The sequence below is a fragment of the Mobula hypostoma genome, chromosome 3 (assembly GCF_963921235.1).
Source record: "Mobula hypostoma chromosome 3, sMobHyp1.1, whole genome shotgun sequence".
NCBI classification, from domain to species: Eukaryota; Metazoa; Chordata; class Chondrichthyes; order Myliobatiformes; family Myliobatidae; genus Mobula; species Mobula hypostoma.
The window spans coordinates 3759328-3784185 of NC_086099.1; the positions used below are offsets into that span (position 1 = coordinate 3759328).

The 24858-nt window shown below is 43.8% G+C and overlaps 1 protein-coding gene across 4 annotated transcripts in view; it reads left to right on the forward strand.

The window, feature by feature from the left end:
• katnal2 (katanin p60 subunit A-like 2) overlaps positions 1-24858 on the forward strand; it is a 143294-nt gene that overhangs the window by 61022 nt on the left and 57414 nt on the right. For 3 of the 4 annotated variants that reach the window (XM_063042581.1, XM_063042579.1, XM_063042583.1), the window contains exons 6-10: positions 16536-16622; positions 16745-16843; positions 17687-17764; positions 18998-19096; positions 19179-19242. In XM_063042581.1, the coding sequence (XP_062898651.1) occupies positions 16536-16622; positions 16745-16843; positions 17687-17764; positions 18998-19096; positions 19179-19242 (427 nt within the window). The remainder of the gene's footprint in view (positions 1-16535; positions 16623-16744; positions 16844-17686; positions 17765-18997; positions 19097-19178; positions 19243-24858) is intronic. The other variant, XM_063042580.1, reaches the window with a different exon arrangement.

Genomic DNA, 24858 nt, shown 5'->3' on the forward strand with positions numbered 1-24858 from the left:
GTTGATAATATATTTACTTTGAACTTCAAGATATCATAATCTGTAAAATCCAGATATTTCAGTCACTTGGGAGCACAGTGATCTTCTACATTAGTTTCAATTACCAACTGAGTCAGAGAACAATATTCCAAATGCCCCTTCTTCAAAATGCACTGGGTTTTGTTTTAGTCTTTGGCTTTGAAGTTGTTCACATCGTATGTGGAAGGTTTCGAGGGAGTGCAGATGAGATTTGCCAGCATGCTGCCTCGATTAGAGAGCATGTCATGAAGGTAGGTTGAGTGAGCTAGGTCCTTTCTTGTTCGAGCAAAGGAAGATGAGATATGACTAGGTAGAGGTTTAGAAGATGATGAGAGGTTTTGATCGAGTGAATAGTCAAGAGACATTTTCCCAAGGTGGGAATGGTTGATACCAAAAGACCGTAAGACAAAAGCGCAGAATTGGGCCACTCAGCCTATCAAGTCTACTCTGCCACGGTGTCATTGCTGATTCATTATCCGTCTCAACCCCGTTCTCCTTCCTTCTTTCTGTAACCTTTGACACCCTGACTAACCAAGAACCTATGAACCTCTGCTTTAAATTTACTCAACAACTTGGCCTCCACAGCCATCTGTGGTAATGAATTCCACAGATTCACCTCCTTCTAAAGAAATTTCTCCTCATCTCTGAACGTCCCTCTATTCTGAAGTTGTGCCCTCTGATCCTGGACTCCCCCATATCCACACCATCTAGGCCTTTCAATATTTGATGGACTTCAATCCCCACATTCTTCTGAACTCCAGTACGTACAGACCCGGAGCTATCAACTGCTGCTCATTTGTTAACCCTTTCATCTCCAGAATCGTTTTCATGATCCTCCTCTGGACCCTCTCCATTGTCAGCATATCATTTCTTTGATAAGGGGCTCAAAACCATTCACAATACTCCAAGCAACACACATCAAAGTTGCTGGTGAACGCAGCAGGCCAGGCAGCATCTCTAGGAAGAGGTACAGTCAATGTTTCAGGCTGAGGCCCTTTGTCAGGACTAACTGAAGAGCTAGTAAGAGATTTAAGAGGGGGAGGGGGAGATCCAAAATGATAGGAGAAGACAGGAGAGGGAGGGATGGAGCCAAGAGCTGGACAGTTGATTAGCAAAAGGGATATGAGAGGATCATGGGACAGGAGGCCCAGGGAGAAGAAAAAGAGGGGGGGGGGAACCTAGCAGATGGGCAAGGGGTATAGTCAGAGGGACAGAGGGAGAAAAAGGAGAGTGAAAGAAAGAATGTATGTGTACATAAAAAAACAGATGGGGTACAAGGGGGAGGTGGGGCATTAGCGGAAGTTAGTGAAGTCAGTGCTCATGCCATCAGGTTGGGGGCTACCCAGATGGAATATAAGGTGTTGTTCCTCCAACCTGAGTGTGGCTTCATCTTGACAGTAGGGGAGGCCGTGGATAGACATGTCAGAATGGGAATGGGATGTGGAATTAAAATGTGTGGCCACTGGGAGATCCTGCTTTCTCTGGCAGACAGAGTGTAGTTGTTCAGCAAAACGATCTCCCAGTCTGCGTCGGGTCTCGCTAATATATAGAAGGCCACATCGGGAGCACCGGACACAGCATATCACCCCAGCCAACTCACAGGTGAAGTGTCGCCTCACCTGGAAGGACTGTCTGGGGCCCTGAATGGTGGTAAGGGAGGAAGTGTAAGGGCACTCCAAGTATGGTCTGACCAATGCTTATAAAGCCTCAGCGTCACATCTTTGCTCCTATATTCTAATTCTCTCTAAATGAATGCTAACATTGCATTTGTCTTCCTTATCACCAACTCAGCCGGTTAGTTAACTTTTAGGGAATCCTGCACAAGGATTCCCAAAACTCTGATCTCTGAATTTTCTCTCCACTTAGAAAATAGTGTACACCTTTATTTCTTTTACCATCACCATACACTTCCCGACACTGTATTCCAACTGCTATTTCTTTGCCCATTCTGCCAATCTGTCCAAGTCCTTCTGCAGACTCCCTGCTTCCTCAACAATACCTGCCCCTGCACATACAGTGGTATGCAAACGTTTGGGCACCCCTGGTCAAAGTTTCTGTTACTGTGAATAGCTAAGCGAGTAAAAGATGAATAGATTTCCAAAAGGCATAAAGTTAAAGATGACATACTATTTACTATTTTAAGCAAGAAAACTTTTTTATTTCCATCTTTTACAGTTTGAAAATAACAAAAAAGGAGAAGGGCCCGAATCAAAAGTTTGGCACCCTGCATGGCGGTACTTAGTAACACCCTCGTTGGCAAGTAGCACAGCTTGAAAACGCTTTTTGTAGCCAGCTAAGAGTCTTTCTATTGTTGTTTGAGAGATTTTCGCCCATTCTTCCTTGCAAAAGGCTTCTAGTTCTGTGAGAATCTTGGGCCGTCTTGCATGCACTGCTCTTTTGAGGTCTATCCACAGATTCTCGATGAAGTTTAGGTCAGGGGGCTGTGAGGGCCTGGATAGCTGGTCTGGAGAGTGCGTCCGCCACGACGTTGTCCTTTCCCAAGACATGCTGGATGTCCATGGTGTACTCGGAGATGTAGGACAGATGTCGGTGCTGGCGTGCTGACCAGGGATCAGACACTTTTGTGAACGCGAAGGTCAACGGTTTGTGGTCTGTGAATGCGGTTTACAGCCTGCCTTCTAAGAAGTACCTGAAATACCGGATTGCCAGATATAGTGCCAACAGCTCCCGGTCGAAAGCACTGTACTTGAGTTCGAGTGGCCATAGGTGCCTGCTGAAGAACACCGGGGGTTGCCAGCACCCCTCGATGAGATGCTCCAGCACCCCACCGACTGTTGTGTTGGATGCGTCCACTGTGAGGGCAGTTGGAACGTCCGTTCTGGGGTGCACCAGCAATGCGGCGTCTGCCAAGGCTTCTTTGGCTTTAACGAAAGTGGCCTCAGCCTCTTCGTCCCAAGTAATGTCCTTGCCTTTACCCGACATCAGGGTGAACAAAGGGCGTATGATACGGGCTGCTGAGGTGAGGAAGCAGTGGTAGAAGTTCACCATACCAACGAGCTCCTGCAGGCCTTTGAGTGTGTTGGGCCGGACAAAGTGGTGGATCGCGTCTACCTTGGCGGGCAGAGGTGTTGCCCCATCTTTGGTAATCCTGTGGCCCAGGAAGTTAATGGTGTCGAGTCCGAACTGACATTTGGCCGGGTTGATCGTGAGGCCGAAATCACCCAGGTGGGAGTAGAGCTGGCGGAGGTGGGACAGATGCTCCTGCCGACTACTGCTGGCTATGAGGATGCTGTCCAAGTAGATGAACGCAAAGTCCAGGTTGCGTCCCACCACATCCATTAGTCGCTGGAACGTCTGTGCGGCATTCTTCAGGCCGAACGGTATTCGGAGGAATTCAAACAGGCCGAATGGGGTGATGAGTGCTGTCTTGGGGATGTCTTCAGGGTGTACTGGGATTTGATGGTACCCCCGGACGAGGTCTACTTTGGAAAAGATGCTAGCCCCATACAGGTTTGCTGCAAAGTCCTGTATGTGCGGCACGGGGTAGCGGTCTGGAGTTGTAGCCTCGTTCAGTCTGCGGTAGTCGCCACATGGTCTCCAGCCCCCAGCTGCTTTGGGCACCATGTGCAATGGGAGGCCCTTGGGCTGTAGGACCGCCGTACGATCCCCAATTCCTCCATCCTCTTGAACTCCTCCTTCGCCAGGCGGAGCTCGTCCGGGGGGAGCCTTGATGCGCGGGCATGGAGGGGTGGTCCCTGGGTCGGAATGTGGTGCTGTATTCCGTGTCTGGGCATGGCTGCCATGAACTGCGGTGCCAGAACCGATGGAAAGTCCGCCAGGATTCTGGTGAATTCATTGTCAGACAGCATGATGGAGTCCAGGTGTGGGGTCGGCAACTTGGCTTCACCCAGGGAGAATGTCTGGAAAGTCTTGGCATGGACTAGTCTTTTCCCTTGCAAGTTGACCAGCAGGCTGTGGGCTCGCAAGAAGTCCGAACCCAGGAGTGGTTGGGCCATGGCGGCCAGTATGAAGTCCCACGTGAACTGGCTGGCGCCAAACTGTAGCTGCACTATGCGGGTGCCGTAGGTCCGGATCGTGCTGCCGTTTGTGGCCCTCAGGGTGGGTCCCGTCACCCTGTTGCAGGTGTCATACCCCGTCGGGGATAAGATGCAGATCTCCGCTCCGGTGTCGACCAAGAAGTGTCGTCTGGACTGTTTGTCCCAGACATACAGGAGGCTGTCTTGGTGGTCAGCCGCCGTAGCCATTCGCTGCGGCTGGCCCTGGCGTTTCCTGGGAACTTGCAGGGCAAGCGACAACGGCGGGCTTCTGTACCCCACCACTGGTGGTAGAAACACCACTGTTCATTGGCCTCCTCACTCCTTCCTCTGGGTTGTGTGCGCTCCGTTGCCTGGCCTGCTGTTGGGCGCGTGGCTTGGTAATCTGTCCGATGCCCAGACGCCCCGCTCTCCCTCTTGGCTTTCCACAGCACGTCTGCCCGGGCCGCCACCTTCCGGGGGTCACTGAAATCTGTGTTGACTAGCAGCAGATGTATGTCCTCGGGCAGTTGTTCTAGGAATGCCTGCTCAAATATGAGGCAGGACTTGTGTCCTTCAGCCAGGGCCAGCATCTCGTTCATTAATACTGACGGCGGCCTGTCTCCCAAACCATCCAGGTGCAGCAAGCGGGCACCTCACTCACGCCTTGACAGGCCAAAGGTCACAATGAGCAGCGCTTTGAATGCTGCATATTTGCCGCCTTCGGGGGGTGACTGTATGAAATCCCCAACTCGTGCGGTTGTCTCCTGATCAAAGGAGCTCACCATGTAATAGTAACGTGTGGAATCCGAAGATATCTGCCTAATCTGGAACTGGGCTTCTGCTTGGTCAAACCACACGCGTGGCCGCAGCGTCCAGAAAGTTGGCAGTTTTAGCGAAACTGCGTGAACAGATGAAGAATCGATCATCTTTGGTCCAAATCCCGTTTGGACCGTCGGGGTCACCAATGTGGCGATGTGCTACACACAGAGCTAGAAATAACGACACGCAGTCTGTAAGTCGTACTCGAGACTCGTTTATTCAAACTTTGCGGCACTGGCTTTTAAGCAGTTCCCTTCCAGCCCTCTCCGGGCGGAAATGACGTCAGAGGTGCATTACAAAAGTCTCTCCCTGTGCGCGGGCTATTTTGTGAGCTGATTCGCCTGTGTAGAAAGTGGGTCGCCACACCTTCATATTTTTTCATTCCTCCTCTTATAGTTTTTTAGTTTACTTCTGCTGATTTGCAAAAGCTTCCTAATAACTTCTCACTAATGTTTTTTGCTATACTATATGCCCTCTGTTTTCCTCTTATGCTGTCTTTTGGCTTTCTTTGTCAGCCAGGGTTGCCTCATCCTCCCTGTAGAGTACTTCTTCACCTTTAGGACATATCTATCCTGCACCTTTCAAATTGCATATCTTTAAGGTCATAAACAGGAGAAATTCTGCAGAAGCTACACACACAAAATGCTGGAGGAACTCAACAGGTCAGGCAGCATCTATGGAAGCGTATAAAGGGTCTTGGCCTGAAATATTGACTGTTCTTATATTTTAAGGTGTTTGGAAGAAAGTATTGGGGAGGGGTGGATGTCAGAGGTAGATTTTTTACGTAGAGAGTGGTGGGTATGTTGTAAAGGAAGATCCGTTATGGACATTTAAGAGACTCTTAGATAGGCACATGGATGATGAAATAAGGAAGAGTATGTGGGAAGGAGGAGTTAGTTTGATCTTAGAGTAGGATAGAGTTGGCTAATGAGCCGGTGCTGTGCTAAGTTCTATGTTCCCTGTGATGGTAATTGTATACAACATTATATATGCGACTTTAGTTTCTTGGGATAGGTTGCAGAGACTACCTGTAATTATTTGTATGCATGTGCAAGTTTTGTTCCGCATTTGAACCAATCGAATATAATCCCTTTGTAATTGGATGGATGGCTTTGTAAACAGTTTACTGCTGACGCAGACATGAAGCTCACCCTGCCATTGTTATGGTAAGGCACCATACGTTGTGGTCATCATGCTGTGACATAGACTTGAAGATCACTCTTTTGTTGTTATGGTAGGGGGGCATTCATTGTGGTCACCACACTCAACTTGCACTAATTTGGGCAAAAGTTCAAAGCTGGACCTCGTTTCTGTGTCAGAACATTACTGCATTATGAAGCCTCTGGGTGGCAGTACAAGAATGTGTAAATGGGGTTAAATTGTGCTACTCCTTCATAATAAATAATTTAATGGTTTGTTTCTGTAGTATAAACAATGATTTATAAATGTTATTTTAAATGTTATTGTGATCCATGGTCTTACATAAGCAATTATAGAGTCATCAGCATCATTACGTGCCGTGTGGTATGATGTGGGTGATCGTGGTCTTCCACTTGTCTTTAATCTGAGAAGTTCTAATAAGCTCTTCAAAGCTGTTGCCTGTTCATCCCTTGATGTAACTCCTAAATGTCATTTGCTGTCAACTGCAACCTTTTCTTCTATTAATTTTTTCCGTCTCTGCAAGATGTTTGAGCTTCTCTTTCCTCAGCAGGTGTCCCAGAAATTCCAGCTGTTATTTCCTGATTGATGATATCAGCTCTCTTCTTATTCCAGCTTTATACAACACTTCCTCATTTGTTATTCTGTCCTTGCACAATATTTTCATCATTCTTCTCAAAAACCACATTTCTGCAGCTTCAAAACGTCCCTCGTTATGCTTTGATAGAACAGTACAGCACAGAAAGAGCCCTTTGGCCCTTTTAGTCCATGCTGAACTATTACTCTGCTTTGTCCAATTGACCTGCACCAGGACCGTAGCCCCCCATATCCCTCCCATCCATGTACCTATCCAAACTTCTCTTAGATGTTGCAATCAAAACCATGTCCACCTCTTGCACTGGCAGCATGTTCCACACTCTCATCACCCTCTGAGTTAAGTAGTTTCCCCCCATGTTCCCCTTAAACGTTTCACTTTTCACCCTTAACCTATGACTTCTAGTCATAGTCTCACCAAAACTCAGTGGAAAAAGCCTGCTTACATTTACCCTATCTATACCCCTCATAATTTTGTACACCGCTATCAAATCTCCCCTCATTCTCCTCCACTCCAGGGGAATAAAGTCCAAACCAATTCAATCTTTCTCTATAACTCTGGTCCTCAAGTCCTGGCAACATCCTTGTAAATTTTCTCTGCAATCTTTCAATTCCTGTTTAGCATTTTCTCATTAGCCCTTATCTCAAGTGCTGGATAAACTAATGTTTACTCTGCAGCTGACAAATTACTGCCTTTCCATAATTGCTCTCTCAAACTTACTCTTCATCTCACAGGGTTACTGGTAACAAATTGATTCTGGGGCATTAAAGTTGATTTTACTAAACTGTCAGTTACTTAACTGCAAAGTAATTGGGTAGGAATTAATTGGGTAGCTCTGGGCTTGTACCCTCTGGAGTTCAGAAGAATGACGGGAAATCCCATTGAAACCTATTGAATATTGAAAGGCCTCAATAGAGTGGATCTGGAGGGGATGTTTCCTTTAGTGGGGGCACGGCCTCAAAATAAAGGCTCCTCATTTAGAAAAGAGATGAGGAATTTCTTTATCCAGAGGGTAGTGAATCTGTGGAATTCATTGCCACAGGCGGCTGTGGAGGCCAGGTCATTGGGTATATTTAAAGCGGAGTTTGATCGTCAGGGCATCAAAGGTTATGGTGAGAAGGCTGGAGAATGGAGCTGAAAGGGATAATAAATAAGCCATGATGGAATGACGGAGCGGACTCGAACTGAATGGCCTGATTCTGCTCCTCTGTCTTATGGTTTTATGAGGCAGGCTGATGCACTGATGCCACAATGTTGATTCATCATGTAATGGAAGATGAAGTCATATGCTAATGCATGTGAGTTGTGTGAGCAAAAGGAGTTGTAATGTAATGGAAGATGAAGGCATATGCTAATACATGTAAGTTGTGTGAGCAATGGGAGTTAGACCATAAGACAAAGGAGCAGAAGTAGGCCATTCAGCCCATTGAGTCTGCTGCGCCATTTTATCAGGAGCTGATCCATTCTCCCATTTAGTCCCACTCCCCCGCCTTCTCACCATAACCTTTGATGCCCTGGCTACTCAGATACCTATCGGCCTCTGCCTTAAATACACCCAATGACTTGGCCTCCACTGCTGCCCGTGGCAACAAATTCCATAGATTCACCACCCTCTGACTAAAAAAATTTCTTCACATTTCTGTTCTGAATGGGGGCCCTTCAATCCCTAAGTCATGCCCTCTCGTACTAGGCTCCCCCATCATGGGAAACAACTTTGCCACATCCACTCTGTCCATGCCTTTCAACATTCGAAATGTTTCTATGAGGTCTCCCCTCATTCTTCTAAACTCCAAGGAATACAGTCCAAGAGCGGAGAAACGTTCCTCATATGTTAACCCTCTCATTCCCGGAATCATTCTAGTGAATCTTCTCTGTACCTTCTCCAACGTCAGCACATTATTTCTTAAATAAGGAGACCAAAACTGCCCACAGTACTCCAAGTGAGGTCTCACCAGTGCCTTATAGAGCCTCAACATCTCATCCCTGCTCCTATACTCTATTCCTCTAGAAATGAATACCAACATTGCATTCGCCTTCTTCACTACTGACTCAATCTGGAGGTTAACTTTAAGGGTATCCTGTACGAGGACTCCCAAGTCCTGTTGCGTCTCCGAACTTTGAATTCTTTCCCCATTTAAATAATAGTCTGCCCGTTTATTTTTTCTGCCAAAGTGCATAACCACACACTTTCCAACATTGTACTTCATTTGCCACTTCTCTGCCCATTCTTCCAATCTATCCAAGTCTCTCTGCAGACTCTCCATTTCCTCAGCACTACCGGCCCCTCCACGTATCTTCGTATCATCAGCAAACTCAGCCACAAAGCCATCTATTCCATAATCCAAATCGTTGATGTACAATGTAAAAAGAAGCAGCCCCAACACAGAATTGGAAAAGATAAAGCTATCTTTCCCCCAGTTGGTGGAATGGAAGAGAGTGTTCCTAAAGGATTTATACTATAAAGGAGTCTTGTCATCTTCAGAAGTTTTTGGATGACTCTGCCATAGTTGGATGCATTAGCAAGGGAGATGAGGCTGAGTACAGGGCTACGGTAGGAAACTTTGTCACATGGTGTGAGCAGAATTATCTGCAGCTTAATGTGAAAAAGACTAAGGAGCTGGTGTTAGACCTGAGAAGAGCTAAGGTACCGGTGACCCCTGTTTCCATCCAGGGGGTCAGTGTGGACATGGATTACAAATACCTGGGGATATGAATTGACAATAAACTGGACTGGTCAAAGAACACTGAGGCTGTCTACAAGAAGGGTCAGAGCCGTCTCTATTTCCTGAGGAGACTGAGGTCCTTTAACATCTGCCGGACGATGCTGAGGATGTTCTACTAGTCTGTGGTGGCCAGTGCTATCATGTTTGCTGTTGTGTGCTGGGGCAGCAGGCTGAGGGTAGCAGACACCAACAGAATCAACAAACTCATTCGTAAGGCCAGTGATGTTGTAGGGATGGAACTGGACTCTCTGACAGTGGTGTCTGAAAAGAGGATGCTGTCTAAGTTGCATGCCATCTTGGACAATGTCTCCCATCCACTACATAATGTACTGGGTGGGCACAGGAGTACATTCAGCCAGAGATTCATTCCACCGAGATGCAGCACAGAGCGTCATAGGAAGTCATTCCTGCCTGTGGCCATCAAACTTTACAACTCCTCCCTTGGAGGGTCAGACACCCTGAGCCGATAGGCTGGTCCTGGACTTATTTCATAATTTACTGGCATAATTTACATATTACTGTTTAACTATTCATGGTTCTATTACTTATTATTTATGGTGCAACTGTAACGAAAACCAATTTTCCCTGGGATCAATAAAGTATGACTATGACTGTACAAGGGCCCTGATTTTCAGTGTGTGTTAGTAATCAAATACAGACATTTCTATTGGTTCAACATGGATTTAGATTTTAGTTGTGTGATCTAGCATATGTAGCTTTGCATTCAAGTTCAAGTTCAGTTTATTTTCATTCAGCTAAACATATGTATATTACCAAATGAGACAACGTACTCCGGGATGAAAGTTATAAACCTCTGAATATTTATTGTCTTTCAGTTCAATTAATTTCTCCAGCACTAATTTGTTTCTAATAATAACTTTTTTAGTTTATTTGGTTTTTCATTGCTGATGTTGGATTTTACTGTTTAATTAGTTTCTTTGCAGTTTAACAATTATTTAAAAGCTTGTATTTTAAGTAGTTCTTATATGCACAAAACAGTTTAATTTGCCTCTAGTTGTTATACAAAGCATAATTCTGGAAAGCTCTAGAAGTTCCTTTGTTCTGCACAACTTGAATAAGTGTTTTCTCATAGGTTAACTTGGTACTGCAGTATTGAATAAGTGCTCTCTAATTGTTTAATTCTTATCTATAGATTTGATTGGCATTTTCATAATCTCTATGGGTATAAAAATAGTTAAAGCAATGCCTTCTTGATCATCTTAGTTTCTTTAATCTTAGTTTTCCCTTCACTAGTGGACCACTACAACCATCTGCTTAATTTTACTCTGTTCTGTCAACTTTTAAATAAAACAATCGCGAAACAACGAGTTTTGTGCCTCTTTCCTGACTTCTAAAAGGTCTTTGGATTAAAATCATCAGAATCCAATACCATTCCTTCCATTATGGTTGCCTTCCACATGGTGGCAACATGTCGAGGAACCAACTAGAGAGCAGGCTATTCTGGACTGGGTTTTGAGCAATGAGGAAGGGTTAATTAACAATCTTGTCGTGAGAGGCCCCTTGGGTAAGAGTGACCATAATATGGTGGAATTCTTCATTAAGATGGAGAGTGACATAGTTAATTCAGAAACAAAGGTTCTGAACTTAAAGAGGGGTAACTTTGAAGGTATGAGACGTGAATTAGCTAAGATAGACTGGCAAATGACACTTAAAGGATTGACGGTGGATATGCAATGGCAAGCATTTAAAGGTTGCATGGATGAACTACAACAATTGTTCATCCCAGTTTGGCAAAAGAATAAATCAAGGAAGGTAGTGCACCCGTGGCTGACAAGAGAAATTAGGGATAGTATCAATTCCAAAGAAGAAGCATACAAATTAGCCAGAGAAAGTGGCTCACCTGAGGACTGGGAGAAATTCAGAGTTCAGCAGAGGAGGACAAAGGGCTTAATTAGGAAGGGGAAAAAAGATTATGAGAGAAAACTGGCAGGGAACATAAAAACGGAATGTAAAAGCTTTTATAGATATGTAAAAAGGAAAAGACTGGTAAAGACAAATGTAGGTCCCCTGCAGACAGAAACAGGTGAATTGATTATGGGGAGCAAGGACATGGCAGACCAATTGAATAATTACTTTGGTTCTGTCTTCACTAAGGAGGACATAAATAATCTTCCAGAAATAGTAGGGGACAGAGGGTCCAGTGAGATGGAGGAACTGAGCGAAATACATGTTAGTAGGGAAGTGGTGTTAGGTAAATTGCAGGGATTGAAGGCAGATAAATCCCCAGGGCCAGATGGTCTGCATCCTGGAGTGCTTAAGGAAGTAGCCCAAGAAATAGTGGATGCATTAGTGATAATTTTTCAAAACTCGTTAGATTCTGGACTAGTTCCTGAGGATTGGAGGGTGGCTAATGTAACTCCACTTTTTAAAAAAGGAGGGAGAGAGAAACCGGGGAATTATAGACCGGTTAGCCTAACGTCGGTGGTGGGGAAGCTGCTGGAGTCAGTTATGAAGAATGTGATAACAGCACATTTGGAAAGCGGTGAAATGATCGGACAAAGTCAGCATGGATTTGTGAAAGGAAAATCATGTCTGACGAATCTCATAGAATTTTTTGAGGATGTAACTAGTAGGGTGGATAGGGGAGAACCAGTGGATGTGGTATATTTGGATTTTCAAAAGGCTTTTGACAAGGTCCCACACAGGAGATTAGTGTGCAAACTTAAAGCACACAGTATTGGGGGTAAGATATTGGTGTGGGTGGAGAATTGTTTAGCAGACAGGAAGCAAAGAGTCAGAATAAACGGGACCTTTTCAGAATGGCAGGCGGTGACTAGTGGGGTACCGCAAGGCTCAGTGCTGGGACCCCAGTTGTTTACAATATATATTAATGACTTGGATGAGGGAATTAAATGCAGCATCTCCAAGTTTGCGGATGACACGAAGCTGGGTGGCAGTGTTAGCTGTGAGGAGGATGCTAAGAGGATGCAGGGTGACTTGGGTAGGTTGGGTGAGTGGGCAAATTCATGGCAGATGCAATTTAATGTGGATAAATGTGAAGTTATCCACTTTGGTGGCAAAAATAGGAAAACAGATTATTATCTGAATGATGGCCGATTAGGAAAAGGGGAGGTGCAACGAGATCTGGGTGTCATTATACACCAGTCATTGAAAGTGGGCATGCAGGTATAGCAGGCGGTGAAAAAGGCGAATGGTATGCTGGCATTTATAGCGAGAGGATTCGAGTACAGGAGCAGGGAGGTACTACTGCAGTTGTACAAGGCCTTGGTGAGACCACACCTGGAGTATTGTGTGCAGTTTTGGTCCCCTAATCTGAGGAAAGACATCCTTGCCATAGAGGGAGTACAAAGAAGGTTCACCAAATTGATTCCTGGGATGGCAGGACTTTCATATGAAGAAAGACTGGATGAACTGGGCTTGTACTCGTTGGAATTTAGAAGATTGAGGGGGGATCTGATTGAAACATATAAGATCCTAAAGGGATTGGACAGGCTAGATGCAGGAAGATTGTTCCCGATGTTGGGGAAGTCCAGAACGAGGGGCCACAGTTTGAGGATAGAGGGGAAGCCTTTTAGGACCGAGATTAGGAAAAACTTCTTCACACAGAGAGTGGTGAATCTGTGGAATTCTCTGCCACAGGTAACAGTTGAGGCCAGTTCATTGGCTATATTTAAGAGGGAGTTAGATATGGCCCTTGTGGCTACGGGGATCAGGGGGTATGGAGGGAAGGCTGGGGCGGGGTTCTGAGTTGGAGGATCAGCCATGATCATAATAAATGGCGGTGCAGGCTCGAAGGGCCGAATGGCCTACTCCTGCACCTATTTTCTATGTTTCTTTGTTTCTATTCAGTATGGGAAGTTACTGATACCCTCTTTCATACACACAGAAGCAACGTTCTGAATTTGTTTAATTGTTGTGCTAGTTCCCTGTTCCCATTCTGAATCCTCCTGTTTCTCGCTGTAGGAGATCTACATTTGTGGTGCAGATGGATTTCAGCAAGGCATTTGATAAGGTACCCCATGCAAGGCTTATTGAGAAAGTAAGGAGGCATGGGATCCAAGGGGACATTGCTTTGTGGATCCAGAACTGACTTGTCCACAGAAGGCAAAGAGTGGTTGTGGATGGGTCATATTCTGCATGGAGGTCGGTGACCAGTGGTGTGCCTCAGGGATCTGTTCTGGGACCCTTACTCTTCGTGATTTTTATAAATGACCTGGATGAGGAAGTGGAGGGATGGGTTAGTAAATTTGCTGATGACACAAAGGTTGGGGGTGTTGTGGATAATGTGGAGACTGTCAGAGGTTACAGCTGGACATTGATAGGATGCAAAACTGGGCTGAGAAGTGGCAGATGGAGTTCAACCCAGATAAGTGTGAGGTGGTTCATTTTGGTAGGTCAAATATGATGGCAGAATATAGTATTAATGCTAAGACTCTTGGCAGTCTGGAGGATCAGAGGGATCTTGACGTCCCAGTCCATAGGACACTCAAAGCTGCTATGCAGGTTGACTCTGTGGTTAAGGAGGCATATGGTACATTGGCGTTCATCAACCATGGGATTGAATTTAGGAGCTGAGAGGTGATGTTGCAGCTATATAGGACTCTGGTCAGACCCCACTTGGAATATTGTGCTCAGTTCTGGTCAACTCACAAGGGAAGATGTGGAAACCATAGAAAGAGTGCAGAGGAGATTTACAAGGATGTTGCCAGGAATGGGGAGCATGCCTTATGATAATAGGTTGAGTGAACTCGGCCTTTTTTCCTTGGAGCAACGGAGGATGAGAGGTGGCCTGATAGAGATGTATAAGATGATGAGAGGCATTGCTTGTGTGGATAGTCAGAGGCTTTTTCCCAAGGCTGAAATGGCTAGCATGAGAGGGCACAGTTTTAAGGTGCTTGGAAGCAGGTACAGAGGAGATGTTAGGAGTAAATTTTTTTACACAGAGAGTGGTGAGTGCCTGAAATGGGCTGCTGGTAATGGTGGTGAAGGCGAATATAATAGGGTCTTTTAAGAGACTCCTGGATAGGTACATGGAGCTTAGAAAAATAGAGGGCTATGGGTAAGCCTAGTAATTTCTAATGTAAGTACATGTTCGGCACAGCTTTGTACACTGAAGGGCCTGTAATGTACTGTAGGTTTTCTATGTTTCTTTCTATGTTTCTAATTGTACTTTTATGTTCCTATGGAAGCTACTAAAGTTAACTGTTATGTTCCCTGCAAGTTTACCCTCCTACTCAACCTCACAATCTACCTTGTATGATCTTGCTTCATTGTTTTCCTTCACTGCACTCTTTCAGTAGCTTTGCACTTTATTCTGTATTGTTATTGTTTTACTTTATTCTACCTCAATGCAATGTGTAATGATTTGATTTGTATGAACAGTGTGCAAGACAAGCTTTTCACTGTATCTTAGTACTTGTGTCAACAGTAAACCAATACCCCAATGCTCTTTTTGTTTCTTAATCAAACTCTTTGTCTTTCATTGCTGCCATTTGAACCGCTCCCAATCCTCAGGGTGACAAATTTACACGACTCATCAGAGAATCTGATGCTAACTTCCTTTTGTGAGCCATTGTTCCCTTATTTTTTTATGCCAGGCTGGAATGCATCACTTTTGTAATATCTGCCCTTCTTCAAGCGTTGCTTAATTGCTATCGTGTCTTTTAATGAAGGATTCCAGGTCTCTGTTAAATTTTGTGGGTTTGGTATGTATACAATATACATATAGGAAAACAGATTATTATCTGAATGGTGGCCGATTAGGAAAAGGGGAGGTGCAACGAGACCTGGGTGTCTTTATACACCACTCATTGAAAGTGGGCATGCAGGTACAGCAGGCGGTGAAAAAGGCGAATGGTATGCTGGCATTTATAGCGAGAGGATTCGAGTACAGGAGCAGGGAGGTACTACTGCAGTTGTATAAGGCCTTGGTGAGACCACACCTGGAGTATTGTGTGCAGTTTTGGTCCCCTAATCTGAGGAAAGACATCTTTGCCATAGAGGGAGTACAAAGAAGGTTCACCAGATTGATTCCTGGGTTGGCAGGACTTTCATATGAAGAAAGACTGGATGAATTGGGCTTGTACTCGTTGGAATTTAGAAGATTGAGGGGGGATCTGATTGAAACGTGTAAGATCCTAAAGGGATTGGACAGGCTAGATGCAGGAAGATTGTTCCCGATGTTGGGGAAGTCCAGAACGAGGGGTCACAGTTTGAGGATAGAGGGGAAGCCTTTTAGGACCGAGATTAGGAAAAACTTCTTCACACAAAGGGTGGTGAATCTGTGGAATTCTCTGCCACAGGAAACTGTTGAGGCCAGTTCATTGGCTATATTTAAGAGGGAGTTAGATATGGCCCTTGTGGCTACGGGGGTCAGGGGGTATGGAGGGAAGGCTGGGGCGGGGTTCTGAGTTGGATGATCAGCCATGATCATAATAAATAGCGGTGCAGGCTCGAAGGGCCAAATGGCCTACTCCTGCACCTATTTTCTATGTTTCTATGTTTCTATATACTGTAATTATTTTACTTGTTTATTTGTTATTATTATTTTGTGTATTTTTTCTTCCTTATTATGTATTGCATTGAACCGCTGCTGTTAAGTTAGCAAATTTCACTTTACATGCCAGTGATAATAAGCCCGATTCTGATTGCCTCCTGAAGCAAATGATGTGGATAACTCTCTCTCTCCCTAGTGCAGGGGATCTCAATCTGGGGTCTACGGATCCCTACCATTAACCCCTGCCTTAATGTCTCACATTCTATGCTACACTCTTAACTCCCTGACATGATACTGATGCCTTGACATTTATCGCAAATGTAGTTACCATTGACAAAAGTGTTCCCCAATTCTCACAGTTTTTAGCAGCAGCATTGTTGAGTTGACCATATGGTGCCATGGCACTGTAGCGGTTAGCAGCATGCGATTACAGCTCAGGGTGATGGAGTTTGGAGACCAAGCCGATATCATCTGTATGGAATCTTTACGTCCTCTCTGTGGAATCTATAGGTTTTCTTCAGGTACTTCAGTTTCATCCCACAATCCAAAGGCATACTGGTTAGTAGGCTAATTGGTCATTGTAAATTGTCCAGTGATTAGGCTAGAGTTAAGTTGGGGATTGCTGGGCAGAACAGCTCGAAGGGTCGGAAGGATCTGTTCCACACAGTATCTCAATAAATAACCAATAAGTAAATAAATTTGATAACTTAAGAATAATAATAGAATTGTTATGGTCATTAATACAGGAGAATGGGCCAACTACTCCTGAAACTTCAGAGTTTGGTTTGAATGTGTCTACCATTAAAGTTGGAGATGGAGTTCATCCCCGACGGGTAAGTTTGGCATTGGTCATTTATAGATGTATGAATGTCTGGTGAAAAATTCCGAACAACAGTAATTGGGCATGTCCTCTTTGTTTTTAATATCTTCCTTTTTAAAAAAAAATTGTTTCCAGGGTCAGATCATTGACTTACGTGGAATGATTCAAGATGCCATTAAAGATTCATCCAATGAAATAGCAGTAAACAGTCTGAATTACAACCAGGACCCATCAGTGAGTCACAGTATGGATTGGGTAACTGTAATGAACTTGATATTCAGAGGGACCTTTCATCTAAGGGAATGGCTGAGGAAAGATCTTTGAAATTATCGCATTTTTAAAATTGATCAAATAATAATTAATCATTATGTGCCATAGCACTAATGAATATCAACTCTTAAGTACTTGAGCAAAGAACATGGAACAGTACAGCACAGTACAGGCCCTTCGGTCCACAATGTTGTGCCGACCTTTTCACCTTCCCACATAGCCCTCCATTTCTCTTTCATTCACCTGCCTGGTTCTTCAGTGCCAGTCATGTATCTGACTCTGATAGAGTTTTCCACGCACCCATCACTTTTTAAAAAAAAAAGTTACCTCTGACGTCCTCCCTATGCATTTCTACAATCAACTTTAAAATTATGCTCCCTCATATTAGCCATTTATGCCCTGAGAAACTGTGTCTGGCTCTCCATTCTATCTACTGTATGCCTCTTATCACCTTGTATACTTGTATCAAGTTACCTTTCATCTTCCTTCACTCCAAAGAGAAAAGCCCTAGCTCGCTCAATCTATCCTTATAAGACCTGCTCCGTAATTCAGGCAGCGTCCTGGTGAATATCCTCTGCACTCTCTCTAAAGCTTCCACATCCTTCCTATAATGAGGTGACCAGAACTGAAAGCAATTCTCCAAATGTGCTTGTTATTTAAAAATAATATTTCCATAAATACAAGTGCAAGTAGGCATTTGAATGCTCTTCTATCTTAATTGATGCTTGACTTTTATACATGTTATCTTTTTGAAGTGGTCTAAAACTACTCATGCGTTTCTTCCTGAACCTTTATCTTGTATCGTAGGAGAGATTAATAAAGCCTTTGGGTGCCTTCATTGGAGCATCTGGTGAAATGAGAGATCTTGCTGTTGTTGTTAGCAGGGTAAGCTATGGAAATACATATTTCATACTGCGTATGGTGTAGTTTTGAATAACTAGGATGTGTAATAGAATGTACTGTAAATCAATCTGCTTTTAGAGAGGAACTTCAATTATGTTATAGATGGGTAAGCAAATGTGTAAGCATTAAATGCACCCTGGTGGGAATGTAAAAGTCGAACCTGGAAACCTAAACTGAATCAGATCATGATACAAACCCATAAAACCATAAGACACAGGAGCAGAATTAGGCCATTTGGCTCATTGAGTCTGCTCTAACTTTCCGTCATGGCTGAATTATTATCCCTCTCAACCCTATTCTCCTGCCTTCTCCCCATACCCTTTGATGCTTTTACTAATCAAGCACTCCTCAACCTTCAAGTTTTAAGTATATCCACTTGGCCTCCAGCTGAAAATGGCAATGAATTCCATCGATTCACCACCATCTGGCTAAAGAAATTGCTCCTCCTGTCTGTTCTAAATGGACATCCCTCATTCTGAGGTTGTGCCCTCTGGTCCTAGACTTCCCCACTATAGGAAACATCCTCGCCACATCCACTCTATCTAGGCCTTTCAATATTCAGTAGGTTTTTTTTATTAAGTGCAATCATGAACAATAGCCAGATCAGAAATGCTGATCAAGTCAACTAGTTCCCAAAGAGGCCAATCAGATGGTTCACTGTTGCTCAGCGACAGAACACAAAAAAAATCATATGTACAATTACGAAACATTAAAAAAATAATAGAAATGCTGGACTCATAATGATCATGATGAAGTCTGCTGGAGAGAGACATTTATACACATGTTGTCCTCTATAATTCAAAGAGATTGAAGGATAAGGTTGCAGGGTGACAAAACGTGGCAGGAGCACTTGGAACTAAAAACTAATCCCTACCGGGAGAAAACAGCACCTTTCTTTCAATACTGTTCTCCAGCAGTTTAAGGACTAAGTCCAGCCGGAACATAACTCACAGGTGCTCTTGAAAGTCAGGTATTAACCCCACCTACCAACAACCAAGCATTGTCATCCTCCTCTCGTTCTTCGAATGGACACAAAAGGTGAATCTGATGACAACACTCTTTTAGATATTACCAGTGTCTTCTATTGCTGTTTTAAAACTTTACACTGAAAGTCTTTTATAGATAGGTCCTTATTATCCTTATTAAGTAAATTTTAGACATTATTTTCAATTTCAAGAAGTTTTATAAGAACTGGAATTTTTTTATTTATATAAGGATATTTATCTTCATAATCCAAATGTGAGATGGGATGACATAATTGGGTTGGAGCCAGCCAAGCGACTCGTTAAAGAGGCTGTTGTGTACCCTATTAAGGCAAGTTATTTTAAACTGGAAGTTTGACCTCTGTTTATGTCTTATCCAAATGATGCTGACTCCCAAACTTCTTATCACCTAGTATCCTCAGCTCTTCACTGGGATTCTGTCCCCATGGAAAGGACTGTTACTTTATGGACCACCAGGTAAGGGATTTTATGCCCTGTTACTGAGAAACGAGTTGTTTATTGGTCTATTTCCAGTCTCTTTTTTGGAACCAACTTCACTTTAGAATCAATCAATCTATTATGTGTATAATCAATCAATCTATGTAAATAAGCTATCTTATGTATTTAAATTTGTCGTGTTTTTTAATTATTTTTTTTTTGTGGTGTTTTTTGTGCTGCATCAGATGCAGAGTAACAATTATTTTGTTCTCCTTTATACTCGTGTACTGGAAATGACATTAAATAATCTTGTATCCTGAATCTTGAAGTGGCTGATGAAGCCAGTGCCTGATCTGCAAGAATTGTGATGAGGGTACTTGATGTAATTCCTCCATCCATCTTGTTAACTGCTGCTTTAATGGAGTTCAGATTAGAAGAGTGGAAGACGTTTGGATGTTTGGGATTGACATATGAATGGTGTGGCTTGCCCTTTGCAGCTGGCTAATGGTATAATACCATAAGGGCAACACAGTAGCGTACTGGCTGGCAGAACACTACAGCAGCTCAGTGCTTTGCAGTTCAGAGCTCAATTCCTGCAACCTCTGTAAGCAAGTTTGTGTGTTCCTTCCCGTGGGTGCATGGATTTTCCCCAGGTGCGGCAGTTTCCTCTCACATTCCCAAGACGTACCGGTTAGTCAGTTAATTGGTCATTGTAAATTGTCCTGTGATCAGACCGGGGTTAAAGTAGGTGTGTTGCTGGTCAGCGCGGCTCGTTGGGCTGAAAGGGCCCACTCTGCGCTGTGTTTCTAAATAAAAATATATAACTAAAAAGACCATAAGACATAGGAGAAGAATTATACAGTCTGTGCTGTACTGATTTTGTTCATTTACCATCAATCAAAAGAACACAGCTACATACACTGGATAAATTCCTCCATCGATAACTATTAGGAACTACAGTGTTTTAGCACTGTAGCAGTATTATTAATGCTCTAATTTGTTCTGTATTTCATTTAATTTGCTGGTGGGGAGGGGGAGAGGGGTCATTGCTTTGCTGCTGCTTACATGTGGGGGGAGCTGGGGGGGCTTTGGGGTTCTAACATTTAACTGTCATTCATTCTTTGGGGACACTCTTCTGTTTCTGTGGACCACTGCGAAGAAAAAGAATTTCAGGATGTATATTGTATATATTTCTCTGACAGTAGATGTACCTATTGAAACCTTGAACTCAGTTAAATGTTAGTTTGTCTTCCATAAACATTTTAAACTATTTTTAATGGAACTTTGGCTAATTGGGCCAACATGTATTAGTTCCTATGTGTCCCAATTAACTGGAATTTACTGTCCATACCCAGTTAACCAGACCTTTGTTAATCTTCAGAATCTATGATTTTATGTTTTTGATTTCTTCATCGTCATTTCCTTATGGGGCTGTCTTTTGAAGTATGGAATGGTGAGTTTGGCAGGCTTCCAATTATGTCTGTGTGCCTGGGGGATAAGTGTTGACAGGCCATTTATCCACAGTGGGTGATGCCATTGTGTGCACTCAACTGTCATCGACAAATACATACTGTCACCCGTGAATGGAAATGCTGACTGTTTCTGTTTCCCAGATGCCATTCTGGAGTACTGAGGGTAGTGAGAACACCTTGAGCTGTTCTGAAACTGTCTTTAACTAAATCAGCACCAAAGAGGAATGGAGCTTATGTGTTCTGTTTCATGTGGAATTGAGCTACACAGTTGTACATTTCACCTATTCAAGTTCAAGTTCAAAGTTGCTGAATGTCATTTCCAGTACGCAAGTGTTCAAGAGAAAGAAATAATTGGGTCTGATGTAGCACAAAAAGCACAGTAAGATAAAGAACACAATAAGAAAAAACATAGTAAATATAACCACCGCTCCCTGACCTTTAGCATTATCATGGAAAAAGATAGAATCAGAGAGGACAGGAAAATTTTTAATTGGGGAAAGGCAAATTATGAGGCTATAAGGCTAGAACTTGCGGGTGTGAATTGGGATGATGATTTTGCAGGGAAATGTACTATGGACATGTGGTCGACGTTTAGAGATCTCTTGCAGGATGTTAGGGATAAATTTGTCCCGGTGAGGAAGATAAAGAATGGTAGGGTGAAGGAACCATGGGTGACAAGTGAGGTGGAAAATCTAGTCAGGTGGAAGAAGGCAGCATACATGAGGTTTAGGAAGCAAGGATCAGATGGGTCTATTGAGGAATATAGGGAAGCAAGAAAGGAGCTTAAGAAGGGGCTGAGAAGAGCAAGAAAGGGGCATGAGAAGGCCTTGGCGAGCAGGGTAAAGGAAAACCCCAAGGCATTCTTCAATTATGTGAAGAAAAAAAGGATGACAGGAGTGAAGGTAGGACCGATTAGAGGTAAAGGTAGGAAGATGTGCCTGGAGGCTGTGGAAGTGAGCGAGGTCCTCAATGAATACTTTGGTATTCACCAATGAGAAGGAACTTGATGGTGAGGACAATATGAGTGAGGTTGATGTTCTGGAGCATATTGATATTAAGGGAGAGGAGGTGTTGGAGTTGTTAAAATACATTAGGACAGATAAGTCCCCGGGGCCTGACGGAATATTCCCCATGCTGCTCCACGAGGCGAGAGAAGAGATTGCTGAGCCTCTGGCTAGGATCTTTATGTCCTCATTGTCCACGGGAATGGTACCGGGGGATTGGAGGGAGGCAAATGTTATCCCCTTGTTCAAAAAAGGTAGTAGGGATAGTCCGGGTAATTATAGACCAGTGAGCCTTACGTCTGCGGTGGGAAAGCTGTTGGAAAAGATTCTTGGAGATAGGATCTATAGGCATTTAGAGAATCATGGTCTGATCAGGGACAGTCAGCATGGCTTTGTGAAGGGCAGATCGTGTCTAACAAGCCTGATAGAGTTCTTTGAGGAGGTGACCAGGCATATAGATGAGGGTAGTGCAGTGGATGTGATCTATATGAATTTTAGTAAGGCATTTGACAAGGTTCCACATGGTAGGCTTATTCAGAAAGTCAGAAGGGATGGGATCCAGGGAAGTTTGGCCAGGTGGATTCAGAATTGGCTTGCCTGCAGAAAGCAGAGGGTGGTGGTGGAGGGAGTACATTCAGATTGGAGGATTGTGACTAGTGGTGTCCCACAAGGATCTGTTCTGGGACCTCTACTTTTCGTGATTTTTATTAACGACCTGGATGTCGGGGTAGAAGGGTGGGTTGGCAAGTTTGCAGACGACACAAAGGTTGGTGGTGTTGTAGGTAGTGTAGAGGATTGTCAAAGATTGCAGAGAGACATTGATAGGATGCAGGAGTGGGCTGAGAAGTAGCAGATGGAGTTCAACCCAGAGAAGTGTGAGGTGGTACGCTTTGGAAGGACAAACTCCAAGGCAGAGTACAAAGTAAATGGCAGGATACTTTGTAGTGTGGAGGAGCAGAGGAATCTGGGGGTACATGTCCACAGATTCCTGAAAGTTGCCTCACAGGTAGATAGGGTAGTTAAGAAAGCTTATGGGGTGTTAGCTTTCATAAGTCGAGGGATAGAGTTTAAGAGTCGCGATGTAATGATGCAGCTCTATAAAACTCTGGTTTGGCCACACTTGGAGTATTGTGTCCAGTTCTGGTCACCTCACTATAGGAAGGATGTGGAGCATTGGAAAGGGTACAGAGGAGATTTACCAGGATGCTGCCTGGTTTAGAAAGTATGCATTATGATCAGAGATTAAAGGAACCAGGACTTTACTCTTTGGAGAGAAGGAGGATGACAGGAGACATGATAGAGGTGTACAAGATAATAAGAGGAATAGATAGAGTGGATAGCCAGCGCCTCTTCCCCAGGGCACCACTGCTCAATACAAGAGAACATGGCTTTAAGGTAAGGGGTGGGAAGTTCAAGGGGGATATTAGAGGAAGGTTTTTTACTCAGAGAGTGGTTGGTGCGTGGAATGCACTGCCTGAGTCAGTGGGGGAGGCAGATACACTAGTGAAGTTTAAGAGACTACTAGACAGGTATATGGAGGAATTTAAGGTGGGGGCTTATATGGAAGGCAGGGTTTGAGGGTCGGCACAACATTGTGGGCCGAAAGGCCTGTACTGTGCTGTACCATTCTATGTTCTATGTTAAATAAGATAGCTTATAAACATATGTAGATTGATTGCATGTCCACAAAGTGACGCTAGGCACAGGGCAGTGTGTACATCAAGTGACTCTGACAGGAAATGATAAAGTAGTAGTGGTTGGGGGTGTGGAGGGGTGGGTTAGTGGGTGGAGGTGTTGATCAGCCTTACTGCTTAGGGAATGTAACTGTTTTTAGGACTCGTGGTCTTGCTGTGGATGTTAAGTAGTCTCTTCTCTGGGAGAGGGACAAACAGTCCATGAGTAGCATGGGTGGGATCCTTCATGATGTTACTGGCCCTTTTCTGGCACCTTTCTGTATATATGGCCTTGGTAGTGGGCAGGCTTGTGCCAGCGATGAGAGGGCAATTTTGACTTCTCTTTGCAGAGCCTTCCTATCTGCTACAGTTCCCTTCCTGTACCGTGCAGTGATGCAGCTAGTTAGGATGCTCTCTCCTGTGCATCTGTAGAATAAACAAAGAGATTCTGTCGATGCTGAAAATCCAGAGCAACATACACACAATGGTGGAAGAACTCAAGCAAGACAGGCAGCATCTATGGAGGGAAAAAGACAGTTGATCTTCCAGGCCAAGTCCTGCTGAAGAGTTTCAGCCTCAAACGTCAACTGTTTATGCTCCTCCATAGATGCTGCCTGACTTGTTGAGTTCCTCCAACATTTTGTCTCTGTTGCTTTTCTATTAAGCCACTGATTCAGTGAGGAATCTGGTATCAAATGTTACATTGGATAATTTTACAGCGGAAGCCTGCAAAAGAACTCTGGCAAGTTCTCCACGGTACTTGGAACATACTATCAGCTAATTGATTCAGTTTTAAAGCAAATATTGACTTGATTTAGATTTTTACTGTTTACTGTACTACATTGTAAATTTATAAACTTTTCACTTCATTATTTTTGAAAGCATCTTTGCTTGACGGAATTTTTTTATGTGTGCGTAAGAATTTTGCACAGTACTGTAAAACAGTGTGGCACAGGTATAGGTGTTATTAATAGTCAAATACCAACTAAACTATTCCCTTCTGCCTACACAATGCCCATATCCTTCCATTTCTTGCATACTCATGTGCTTTTCCAGAGCCTCCTGAATATATACAAGTCACAGGTTTAGAATGAAGTGTGAAGTATTTGAGGGGAAGGTGAAGAAGAAACCATCATGGGAATCATATATAGGCCTCCAAATAGGAGCCAAGATTTGGGGTTGAGATTGCAAAGGGAGCTGGAAAGGGCATGTAATAAGGGTAATGTCACAATTGTAATGGGGGACTTCAATATGTCGGATCACAAGAGAGGGAGTTTGTTGAATACCTACAAGGTGGCTTTTTAGAGCAGCTTGTGCTTGAGCCTACTCGGGCAAAGGCTATCTTAGATTGGATGTTGTGTAATAACCCAGATCTTATTAGGGAGCTTAATGGAAAGGAACCCTCAGGAGACAGTGATCATAATTTGATTGAAATCATACAGCAATTTGAGAGGGAGAGTCACAGATCTCAGTATCACATGAAATAAAGAGGCATGAGAGAGGAGT